A 12,757-nucleotide genomic window follows, 5' to 3' on the forward strand; every position below is an offset into this window, starting at 1 on the left:
CACCCTCTCCCTTGTTCCTGTGCAGCAATATCATACACTCCCCTCACTCCCATTAGGAGCCCGCAGCTTGCCAATGAGTCAAGGAGGCAAGGGAGAGCAAAAGGTGGGCTGCTTCCCAGCCAGTGGGGCCCGCTGCTTAATGAGCCCAAGAATATTTGTCCCTCACATGTGGAACTATAGCTACACCCCTGGAGGAAGGATGGGGCAGAACTGAAAGACCCCCAAACCTCATCAAAATGTGTGTGCCCAGTAGGGATGTGCACAAATCGGTTTTTCGATTTGATCTGTACCCGAATCGAATAACCCCCGATTTGTTTTGGGACCAAATCTGGCCAGCTAGCACAGGGGCAATTTGTTTTGTCCACAAATCTCCCCAAACAGGTAGATTTGGGTACAAATTGTTTTGTACCCAAATCGATTTGCACAGACAACAGGCACAGGAAGTGATTCTCTCAGCAGCAGGAAGAGGGTGAAAAAAAAACCTCTTCTCTTTTCCTCAGACAGGAAAGCAGGAACAAAAAGCAGAGAATCCACTCCAGGCAGCAGGCAAGGCAAGGCAAGGCAAGGCAAGGCAAACATCCATCCTCCCTCCCTCCCTCTCCCTCTCCCCCCCCCTCAGAATGACAGAATGGTGGCTGCTTGCCTCCTTAAATACATTTTAAAATCCCTCTTTCAAATTCCCCCCACCCTTGTCCCTTTGTTACCCTTCCCGTAGCCAATGCGGGGCCAGTCTCCCCTGGCAACACAAGATTTGAATGGAAACGAGCCAATCTGGAATCAGGGAGGAATCACCAGCCAATTGTTGCACACTGTAAGTCACCAATCTGAACCTTGGGAGGGCGGGATTTTTTTTAAAAAAAATCCTGACACAAAATGGAGACAGCAAGAGAGATTGTCACAAAATGGAGGTCTGAATCTACCAATTTTTCAGGTCAGAAATCTGGGCAATTGCACATCCCTAGTGCCCAGTGCTCTGTACAAACTTTGAATTAAACAAACAACCAACCAACCAACCAACAACAACAACAACAACAACAGGACAAGGGGAAATCTGCAATGCATGGGTTCCACTCCAGAAGCAGATAATTTCAAACTCTGAACACCAGAGAGACATTTGAAACGAGGGGAATTGAGGAAACGGAGAGGTACACTAAGGTCAACGTGGGGACTGCTCCCAGGAAGTGAGTCCACTTACTAGAGCACAGAGCAGGTCCACTGCTTCCAGGATGAGTTCTTGGTGGCCAATCCGAGTGACTCCCAGCTCCTCAAGCTCCTGATGAGTGATGTGTAGCAGTTGCTCTCCATTGATCTTTTCTCTCTCAAAGTTTTTTATGTATTGTTGCAGGCAGTCATCAAGACCTAGTTTAAAACAGCAGCAACGGAGACACACAGTTAGAGCGAAAAATGAACCATTCTGGGCTGCCTCATTGCAGCTTCTGTTCGCTTTGAAATGGGAATGCTTTCATCTCAATGCAACATAAAAGGCTATGTTCTTTACAAAAGGAATACTGTAAGGAATAATATCATTTTATGCCTTGTGCAATGGTAGATATATTTTATGTTGTACCCCTCTGAAATTAAGCACTATATCCCAATGCAAAGGGTACTGCAAAGTCATTCCTTCGGCTTCCTAGTGTAGTGAGTTACTGGCCATATGTGGGTGATAAAGCTGCTGCCAGTTGCGATTTCACAATGTGTGCGCATGGCACAAAACACACTTAGGTGCAATCATTGCTCATATTTAATGACGCACAGGTTCATGCAGTTTCCTAATCAAGCTATCTGTGTAGAAAAAGTAACTGTGTGGACCGGACCTGATCAAGGATTTGAATATGGGCCTCCAGGATCACAGTCTAGTTTCCCCTGGATTACATCCTTGCCTAATAGATACGGATACAACAATGACAACAATAACAATGACAACAACAACAAATATTTATATACCACTTTTCAACAAATGTTTCCCAAGCAGTTTACATAGAGAAATAACAAACAAATAAATAAGATGGATCTCTGTCCCCGAAGGGCTCACAATCTAAAAGGAAACATAAGATAGACACCAGCAACAGTCACTGGAGGGATGCTGTGTTGGGAGTGGATACAGCCAGTTACTCTCCCCCTGCTCAATTAAGAGAATCACTACGTTAAAAAGGTGTCTCTTTGCCCAGTTAGCAGGGACTACACCAGCGTGGTGTAGTAGATAGGAAGTTAGACTAGGAAAGGGGAGATCCAAGTTCAAATGTCCACTCAGTTCATGGGATGTCAGAAGCCCCCAGGACAAAAATCAGGAATCCTTGACATGGTGTACAGCTGCCCTCTCTGATGAGCCATGAGGCTGCAATCTGGAACATCTTTGAGAGGGCAATAAAGGTTTGTTTATTTTTACATTTATATTCCACTCTTTATGTAGAGAGCAGTGTACATGGTTATGTTTATCCTCACAACAACCCTGTGAAGGTTGAGAGAGATAAGTGACTAGCCAAGAACATAGGAAGCTAGGAAGCTGCCATATACTGAGTCAGACCATAGGTCCATCTAGCTCAGTATTGTCTACACAGACTGGCAGCAGCTTCTCCAAGGCTGCAGGCAGGAATCTCTCTCAGCCCTATCTTGTAGGTGCCAGGGATGAAACTTGGAACCTAGATGCCCTTCCCAGAGCGGTTTCATCCCCTAAGGAGAATACCTTACAGTGCTCACACATCTAGTCTCCCATTCATATGCAACAAGGGCAGACCTTGCTTAGCTAAGGGGACAAGACATGCTTGCTACCACAAGATACCCAGGGAGTTTCTTGGATGAGTGGGGATTTGAACTCAGGTTTTCCCAGCTCTAACCACTACATTATACTTCAGTACACTATTTCCAAACAGGAAGGCTACAAAGGCTGTCTGGGCTAGGACTCACATGGGCAACTGTTGTCTCCTGACTCTTAGTTTGTTCCCTGCTCCTAGCTCCACTCAGACTGCTATCCTCAGCTCAGTTCAGGGCAAGTAACCATCTGTAAGACAGCAACAGGAAGGAATCTAGCAGCAGAGCCCAAACACCTTACCCTCTGAGCAACCAGGGCAGTTTGCAGACAGATGAAATGGCTGGCCTGATCCTCCACAGCACCATCCTTATAATGGCAGAAAGGTGTACTGCAGCTTGTCGGTCCAAACAGATCAGGTGAACTGGGGAGCTAATAGAGACCCTGATAGCCTTATATAACTGCCTCTTCAGGCTTGGCTCTCCCATCTGAGCAACTTATCAGCTAAAGATGTTTTTACTAAGAAGCTGAACTCCTTAAAAACAAGATAACTCCCAAAGCCTTTTCATGCCTTGTCAGTACTGCTGCCTTTTAGAAATCTGACTGTTTGGAATATGTCACCAGCTTCTGGTCCTTTGGACCTACAATTGCCACCTTTGGGACTTGTTTTCTTTCCTGCTGGATGACATTATCTGCCTCTTGCCCCTTTGATTGCTATTTCTGGAAGTCGACCCCCTCCCTTCTCTGAGCCACACTACATGTCTCTATAGCCGCTGAATGACAAAGGGCTAATTCAGACAATACTTTGCCTAACTCTCCTGCCCCCATGAGAAAAGCATGAGTGCACCATGAATGCACACATCTCCCCACAGTGCAGCATTCCTCCATCAAGTAGGGGCATGGTTAACCCAAACCATCCCTTCAAATGTGGTTAAAATATTACCATACAGAGACAGAAGTTTGTGGCGGTCTACAAAGTTGAAAAATAATAAATAAATAAATAGCAGAGATGCAGTTCAAACGAGACACCAACCATAGCCTTCCTCAGATTCTAAAAATGCCACCGTTTGCAGTGGGGCAAAGGGAGAGGAAGTCCCGCCCCCACCGTATCTCTCACCCATGTGCCCCACCGCGCTCGTGAGCACAGGACTGGATCAATCCATCCTCCCATTCATGAGAGTGCCCGCTATCAGGGGTAGGGCTCTGCTCTTTTCAGATGAGCCCCACTGTAAGTGTGAGCGGCAGGACACATGAGTGAATGATGCAATGAGGGCGGGACTTCCTCCCCCTTCACCCCCCGTACACAGCTACAGTGAGGCATTTTTATAACATCTGACGCTGCCTCATGTAATTATGGAGCAGCACATTGTGAGGAGGTACCATGTGAGGAACATCAGGCAGGTACAATATCATCCGAATTGGCCTAGATTTGAGAGTCTGAGCCCCCCTGGGCCCTGACCGATACTCTCAGCTTAGCCTACCTCACAGGGTTGCTTTAAGAACTAGGGGCTTGTGCATAACACCTTTCACCCTCAGAAGAAGGGCAGAATGAAAATATAAACACAGGAAATAAAAAAGCTTGCCAACTATCCCACATGATAAATACCAGGAGTGGTGCTTTGGGAGCAATTTCATTAAGTTTAATGTATTTATTTGCAGAGGGGGTGGGGTGAAAAAGCAACTCCCCTGGGATTTAGCCATCACTGACGAGATTAAAATTGCCAACCAAGCGAATATCTTTCAAATCCACAAATGAGAAAGTAATGTGCTCCGGAGGATGTGAATGAGCTGCTTGGAGCAGTGTGGCCTACCACCTGTCCTCTTGATACTTGTCTGACATGGCTTATACTATCTGGCAAGGAGGTTGTTGTAGAAGGCCTGGTAGAGATTATAAAAGCTTCTCTGAGGGAGGGCGGGATGCCTCCTTGCCTTAAGGAGGCAATTATTAGATCTCTTTTGAAGAAGCCTGCGCTGGATCCCTCAGAGTTAAGCAACGATAGGCCTGTCTCCAACCTTCCATGGTTGGGCAAGGAAGTACCTCCAGATAAGACGGAGTTACTTATTGTTTGGGGTTGGAACTTGGGAGATGATTTTGATCTGCCTGTTCTGGATGGGGTCACACTTCTCCAGAAGAAACGGATGCATGCGCGCATCCATCGGGAGCGTCGGGAGAAGCTTGTAGAATCTTCCCGAATGATTCCCTGATCTCCTGCGCAGGTGCGTATCCCAGTTGTGTGAATACACTGGGAACACATCAAGGATCTCTCTTCTGGATCTTCTGGTTCACAAATACTTCTCAAGCTTTCCTATCTGGAAACCCAGTTCTATAAGGAACAGAGAATGTTTAGCCTGGGGAAAAGGCGACTAAGGGAAATCCAGCATGGAAGAGTGGCTAGAGTTTTGGACCAGGACTGGGGAAACCTGAATTCACATCTTCAGTCATTCATGCAACAAATCGGGTGACTCTGGGCCAGTCACTTCATGGTTATAAACATAACCATGTAACATAACCTCTGGGATCCTTGGAGGAAGAGTGGGGTATATATGTAAATAAATAAGGGGAGATATGATCGCTGTCTACAGGTTTTTGACATGCTGTTAAACAGGAGGAGAAGTGGACATTCTCTGTTGCTCCTGGAAGCAGGACTAGAATCAGTTGGTTGAAATTACAAGGAAGGAGCTTCAGGGGAGATATGAGGAGGAATTTTATCACTGTAAGAATTGTTTTATAGTGGAACAATCTGCCTTCCACAGTGCTGGGTTCTCCTTCTCTAGGTGTTTCTGAACAAACTCTGGGTGGCCATCTCTCTGGGATGCCATGGCGGTTTCCTGCATTGGGCAGGGAATTGGACTAGAAGATCTCAAGTGGTCCTTTCAGCTCTAAAATGCTATAACTCTATTATTGAAACCTGCTTGTTTCTGACCATTCTGAAGGACAAGGGGGGAAATGAGAAAGAGGAGAGGGGAAATAGTTTATTTCAATTTACCCCTGAGATGGCCTTTGAAATAATTTTCTGGAAAAGCTACTTGAACAGAAGTAAACATGATCCAGCCCATGTCCTTGTTTGCCTTCCCAAAAATATGACTCTTTTAAAAATCTAATACACGCTGCTGTTGCTGCTTCTTCTTCTTCTTCTTCTTCTTCTTCTTCTTCTTCTTCTTCTTCTTCTTCTTCTTCTTCTTCTTCTTCTTCTTCTTCTTCTTCTTCTTCTTCTTCTTCTTCTTTTTTAGAGTCTCAGTTTACATTTCAAGGTACTTCATTGTGGCAAAGCATCACAGAAGGGATGGCACCTGCAGCACCATCTGAGCACTTGCAGGATCAGGCCTCACTTCTATAATTACCATTACCATTTCCTTTTATGATTATCTTTCACAGTCTGTGCATGAAAACTCCTCGGTGGCTTTAAGGAGAAAAATAAATCCAGCGTGCCATCACAATGAAATCATCTCTTGCTATTTTCATCCATTACTGAAAATTAGTAGAGGTGTGGAAAGAAAGAGGGGAAATGTTTACTGTCCCACCCCCCCAGCCCTGCCTTGCAGGATATATTTAGACAACATTGTGTGCACAACATTACAAAGGCAAGGCTCAAAGTTGGAAGGTACTGCAGACTGCTCCTGTGGCACTAGATTCCTAAAGGTGGTACTTCAGGCTGGACTATAGGCCAGGCAAGGGGAGACAGTTAAAGCATGATGCCCCTGATCGAAAATGAACTAGGTTCTTTGCATTGGATTCTACTCTGATGGGACAGCAGATCTCAAGCTGGAATGAGAAATGTAAGTCCTATGCAGGCATTATGTTATATGTGCATACAGATGTTTGAACACATATACATGTTTGCATGTGAAATGCTGTACATGTGTTCCTCTCGAAAGTGAGCCACATAGAAAGCTGCCTTAGACTCTCCAAGGTTTCAGGCAGAAGTCTTTCCCAGCCCTACCCAAAGATGCTACCAGGATTGAACCTGGGACCTTCTGCGTGCAGAGATGCTCTTCCACTGAGGTACAACCCCAATGCCAACAGCCTTTTGTGTGCTTTACATTGGAAGCTGCCTTCTACTGAGTCAGACCCTTGGTCCTTCTCGCTCAGTATTGTCTACACTGACTGACAGCAGCCTTCTTCAGGATTTCAAACAGGAGTCTTTCCCAGCCCTTCCGGGAGATGCTGCCAGGGATTGAACCTGGGACCTGCTGCATGTGAAGCAGATGTTCTTCCACTGCATGTGAAGCAGATGTTCTTCCACCCATCCCCTAAGAGGAATATTTTACACTGCTCACATATAGTCTCCCATCCAAATGCAAACCAAAGCAGACCTTGCTTAGCAAAGGAGACAATTCATACTTGCCACCAGCTCTCCTCCTCCTCTGGGTACAGCTCCTCTCAAATGCAGGCCAGGTAGAAATAGGAAGTGTGTTACTGAATACAATGTGTGAATAATCGTATGTATGTACAGATCTGTATGTACACTGTACCCAGATTGTACACGTGTTGAAGATTTATTTATTTTAACATTTATATCCTGCTCTTCCTTCAAGGAGCCCAGCGTGGTGCACATGATTATGTTTATCCTCACAACAGCTCTGTGAAGGCTGAGAGAGACGTGACTCACCCTGTGAAGCAGTGCAAGTTTCAAATGGGGATTTGAACTCGGGATGCAGATTGTGAAGAAGAGCACAAAAAGTCAAGAAGGGACACAGCATGAGTAGCCAGTAAAAAGAGATTCAAGGGCAGCAGGACGCCATCTAGTCCCATCTGCTTCTCCAACAAAACACTCATATCCAACATTTAAAAGTAGTGGTGTGCATGGAATCATGCCTCTGTGGTTTGGCACCGGGGGTGGGGGTGGTTCATCGCAGGGGGGTGGTTCATCGTGGTGTGTGCACACACGGTACTTCCGGCCACTTCCAGCCAAAAATAGGGGCAGGGGCAGCAGGGAGGTATGCTGCCACCCCAAGAATTGCTTTTTAAAAAGAGTGCTGGTGGGGGGAAGGTGGCAGGAGGGGTAAGTGACCCCCCTGCCCTTAAAGACCCCTCCCCCGGTGCTGAACCACCAAACTGCACTATGTTTGAATCGGTTCGGAGGCCTCTACAATGGCCTCCAGACCGATTCGTGCACATCCCTATTTAAAAGACGAAAATAGGGACATGGTTGTCATACATCTGTTCTCAGAGCAAAGATCGCAGCCTGGACCCCACCACGGTCCGAGCCCGTTGCCACCAGGGAGAGCTTCATTCCACTTGCTGGATGCTGGACTTGCTTGCTCTGCAATCGCTTTTCCTTCTTTGTGTTAAAATTAATAACCAAGCAGGTGTTGGCATTTTTTTACTTAAAGGTATGCTGGGGGGGGGGGGGAATTACTGCCCTACAAGCTGTTCGCAGCAGTTCAAAATAGGCTTTGTTTGGATGTCTAATAGTAGGCAGAGCTTTAAATGGTCGTGTTATTTGATCCGAGTTTTGTCATCTGCTGTCTTTTAAAGTGGTTTTTGTTTCTAATTCTGTTGCACAGTGTTTTGAAAACTTTCTAAAGTTCAAAAGCAGGCTAGGAATGTCTGCAATAAACCAGTACATGGAGCTACTCAAGTCACTGAGGCTGTTCTCATGCGTAGCCAAGAGCTGGCCAAGGCAGCCAAGCCCACAGAAACAGCAGGAGGCAGGAGGCTGCTGCCGCCACTGCAGAAAACCCGCTTGCAAAGCCCTCCTTCAAAATGAGGGGGTTTGGGGTCATCTGCCATCTCCGGCTGCTTGCAGCCAGGGCTGGGAGGCTGTGGGGTCCCCAGACGGCATCAGGGGAATCCCCACAATGCACTGCATATTACGGTACATTATGGGAGTTTGGGTGGGCAGGGCGGGGCTTCCCATCCCCCGACCCTCCACGCTGCCAGCAACTACCAGCAATTGTGTGGGTGGGCAGTCCGCCCACCCTGAAGCTAATCGTAGCAGTTTTCTTGAATTATTTGGAATTGCAAATTCCTCTCGTTAACCACTGACCCACAAAAGCTGTCATGAGTGTTGCCATTTCAGCAGAGCACTCTTGCAGAAAACCTGGTGACCCTGGTTGTCTGTTGAAATGTGTAAAGCAACAGAGAAGAAGGAAGAAGGTGGGGGAGACACAGTGGTTATACTTAAAAATATTCACAAGCAATCTTCCCAGCACCTCCCTTTTGTGCATTTGCCTTGCTCTGGGATACATGAAACAAGTGTGCCATGCTCTGATAAGGAAATTCTGTGTCGCTGCTTGATCTAAATATGCCACTGTGCCAGGTACATCTATTATGGAAAAGCAAAATCTGCTGTTTTTATGACTCAGTCTGCTCTTTTATGACTCCCGGGGGCATGGTTTTTTAAGAAGACATTTACTTAATGGTTCAAAAAGTATGGCAGCTGACAATGGAAGGAACGAAGGAAGTCACTGATGGAGAACCTGGCTGTCTCGTAACGTGACAGGACACAGCACACACAACAGAAAGCATGGCTGAACGGCTCGCTGCGGGAGCCAATTTGAGACAGTGAACATCGCAGCCCTTATCTTCAGTGAGTTTGATGACTTAGTTTGGCCACTGCCGACTGGAGAGGTGTCACGCAATGAGAAAGAGAGGGAGAGAGAAAGAAAGAAAGAAAGAAAGAAAGAAAGAAAGAAAGAAAGAAAGAAAGAAAGAAAGAAAGAAAGATCTCAGAGCATGTAGCACTCCTCCTCTAGTACATATTTACATGTAAACACAGTTTGCATGGTGGGGCAGGTGTGTTCCTCAGATCTTTGTCAGAGGCCCTTCTTGTAGCACTGGGGTCAGGCAGATGGTGTGACTGGCCTTTTTGGTGTTGGCACTCCCAGCACTGTTGGCTTGCTTACATGCTAATTATCCATTCTTTCACTTTCTACTTTATATGGTCTTTAATTAAGCAGTTGCCCCCAAACCCTACACATCCCCATGACACATGCTCACTTATTCCTTTATTTGCATTTACCTTTAAAAAAAAAAGCAACTTGCAGGGGTCATACTCAAAGGGTTCAAGAAGCTTATGTGCAGCTCCAGAAAACCAGACACATTACACAGGAACACAGAAAACTGCCTTAAACCGAATCAGACTATTGGTCCATCTAGCTCAGTTCTCTCAACACTGACTGGCTGCACCTCTCCAAGGTTTCAGGCAGCAGCCTTTGTCAGCCCTGTCTGGAGTTGCTTGGGATCTTCTGCATGCAAACCAGATGTTTTACCACCAAGCTACGGCCCCACATTACTAAACATATCATAACAACCTTCTAATCTCCTAGGCACAAATACCTTATGACCCGTTCTTTATAGTGTATATATACTAAAGAACAGTTCTTTATAGTATATTATATACTAAAGAAAAGCACTATAAAAGTGTATTTCCTCCAAATTACCAGAGGGTCCAGCAATGGAAAACTACAAATCTGAGAGTGATTGGCCACTCTCTGAGACTGTGGTTGTGGGTTTATTTTCGATTGTATGATGACACACGCCAGAGCAGTTATGCATCAGAGTGCAGAAAAATCGGGATGACTATTTTCAAAACATTTCCCATGGAGAAAATATAGGTGTGCTTTGCTATTCTTTCCACCGAGCTGTCCATAACAGCAAGAATAACGATCTTCTGCATGGATCTCCTGCTGACTCAAAACAGAACCCCACACTCACAGGCATGTAAATAAGTTCCAGCTTCTGTGTTTGATCATGTCAGTGGGATGCTTCGGGTTACATCTATCTGAAAGCAAAACCTTTTTTTTTTTTTTTTTTGGCCATTTCTTTTTTGTACACGCTTCCTACAGAACATGAAAAAACCTCTGTAGTATCAAAGATGTAGATCTATCTCATCAGTCTGAAAGGACCGCAAGAGGTGCATCACAGAGCTCCCCATTCCAGAGCCAGTAATGATGACACTAACTAAACACTCCACTGTTTTGACAGGCATATGGTATGGTATATCTCTTGATAAGAAACAGCTGCAGTATACTGTCTGAAATTTCTGGACTGTACTTAGTCTTTAGTTAGAATCAAAGTGGTTTTTAAAGAAGAATAGTTAGAATCCAAAGGAACAAGTTGTGGTATGCAAGGACAAGGCAGTTGAATCAGGAATATTAACAGTTGAATGAAATCGATATTATGTACAGAGAGGCAAGTGCAGTCTGCCTTTTCCGTGCTCTTGCTGCTGGCTGTTTCTTAGCCCTGCCTCTACTCCAGGACTGGAATACAAGTAACTAAAGCCCCCTTCAAAAGCCGGCCTGGATCAGGAATAGATTAATCAATGTAACCCTAACCCTGTTTAGAGTCACGTGAACAGCCCTACAATGTTTTTCTAACATATGGGGCAAGCTCTCTCACACACACCACATGCACTTTACCCTTTCTGTGTGTCCTCCCAATCTTTTTTCTGGTTTTCCCACTGTAAGAACATAAGAACAGCGTTGCTCGATCAGGCCCAAGGCCCATCTAGTCCAGCATCCTGTTTCACACAGTGGCCCACCAGATGCCTCTGGGGAGCCCACAGGAGAGAGGTGAGGGCATGCCCTCTCCTACTTCTACCCCCCTGCAACTGATATTTGAAGACATCTTGCCTAGTAGGCTGGAAGTGGCCTATAGCCATCAGGAATAGTAGCCATTAATAGACCTGTTCTCCATGAATTTATCTAAGCCTTCTTAAAGCCATCCAGGCTGGTAGGTATCACTGCATCTTGTGGCAGAAAACTCCATAGGTTAATTATCCATTGTGTGAAAAAGTACTTCATTTTCCCAGTCTTAAATTACTTGGAAATCTGTTTCCTGGGATGACCCCTGGTCCTAGTGTTATGCGAGAAGGAAAAAATGTTCTCTCTTCCTACTCTCTTCACACCACACATGATTTTAAAGACCTCTATCATGTCTCCACTCAGTTGCCTCATTTCCTAAATGAAAAAGCCCCAGGTGTTGTAGCCTTGCCTCTTAAGGAAGGTGCTCTAGGCCCCTGATCATCTTGGTTGCCCTCTTCTGAATCCTCTCTCTTCTGGCCATTTGATCTCTTTGACCACTGGCAGTGATCCATGTGGCACTGTCCAATTGCCAGAAGTTCTTCAAGGTCTCAGGCAGGGGATTCTTTCAGCTCTGCAGTTTTAGTATTATTAGAAATGCAGAGAATTAGATCTGGGATTAGATCTACATGCAAAATGTGTTCTACCATTTGAAGAATCCAAGGGAAAGAGTTGTGGTCAGTTGAATGAAATAGAGATTCTGTACAGAGAGGCAAGTGCAGACTGCTTTTCAAAGCTCTTGCTGCTGGCTGCTTGTTAGCCCCGCCTCTACTCCAGGACTGGGATACAAGTAACTAAAGCCCCATTCAAAAGCTGGCCTGGATCAAGGAACTGATTAGCCAAAAACACCACACCACTTTGCCTCTATGCTTGATTTGCATCCGTATCCAGTTACACAGGGTATGGACAACATGCAAGGAGCCTTCATGTGTACATGCATAGACTACTGTATAAATGGGAACTTGCACACATGGTGGTGGGAGCAGTGGACATGATCCTAATGAGTTTAGCTCTACACTTCATGAACTTGATGGGGCCGTAGCTCAGTGGTGGGGCCTCTGTTTTGCATGCAGAAGATACTGGGTTCAGTCCCTGGTGTTTCCAGGTAAAGACTCCAGCCTGCGACCTTGGATAGCTGCTGCCAGTTAGGGTAAGACAATACTGTGCTAGTTGGACCAAGGGTCTGACTCGGTAGAAGGCAGCTTCCTATGTTCCTATCTGCAGAGGGGTCTTAATGAAAAGGAAAAGTTTGGATTTCATGGAAAACGTCATCCAGAGCAAGTTTCAGTTTTCAAGACTTCAGCAGTTTCTGTCTCTGTCTCAATCACAATACCCCAATGCAGAGAGTGAGAAACAATGTACTCTCTCTCTCTCCTTTTTGCTTTGAGAAGGCAAAGCTTTCTCAAAACTCACAGTCTCAAAATTCATTAACAGCTAACTGGATTTTGTGCAAAATGCACTAAAAGCCCAAACACAGTACATTCC

At 45.6% G+C, this 12,757-nt stretch overlaps 1 protein-coding gene across 15 annotated transcripts in view; it reads right to left on the reverse strand.

The window, feature by feature from the left end:
* The window catches only part of LOC128335599 (connector enhancer of kinase suppressor of ras 2-like), a 443,349-nt gene that overhangs the window by 257,920 nt on the left and 172,672 nt on the right, over positions 1–12,757 (reverse strand). For all 15 annotated transcript variants that reach the window (XM_053274147.1, XM_053274152.1, XM_053274150.1 and 12 more), the window contains one exon: positions 1,196–1,359. In XM_053274147.1, the coding sequence (XP_053130122.1) occupies positions 1,196–1,359 (164 nt within the window). The remainder of the gene's footprint in view (positions 1–1,195; positions 1,360–12,757) is intronic.

This window comes from Hemicordylus capensis, chromosome 11 (genome assembly GCF_027244095.1).
Source record: "Hemicordylus capensis ecotype Gifberg chromosome 11, rHemCap1.1.pri, whole genome shotgun sequence".
NCBI lineage: Eukaryota > Metazoa > Chordata > Lepidosauria > Squamata > Cordylidae > Hemicordylus > Hemicordylus capensis.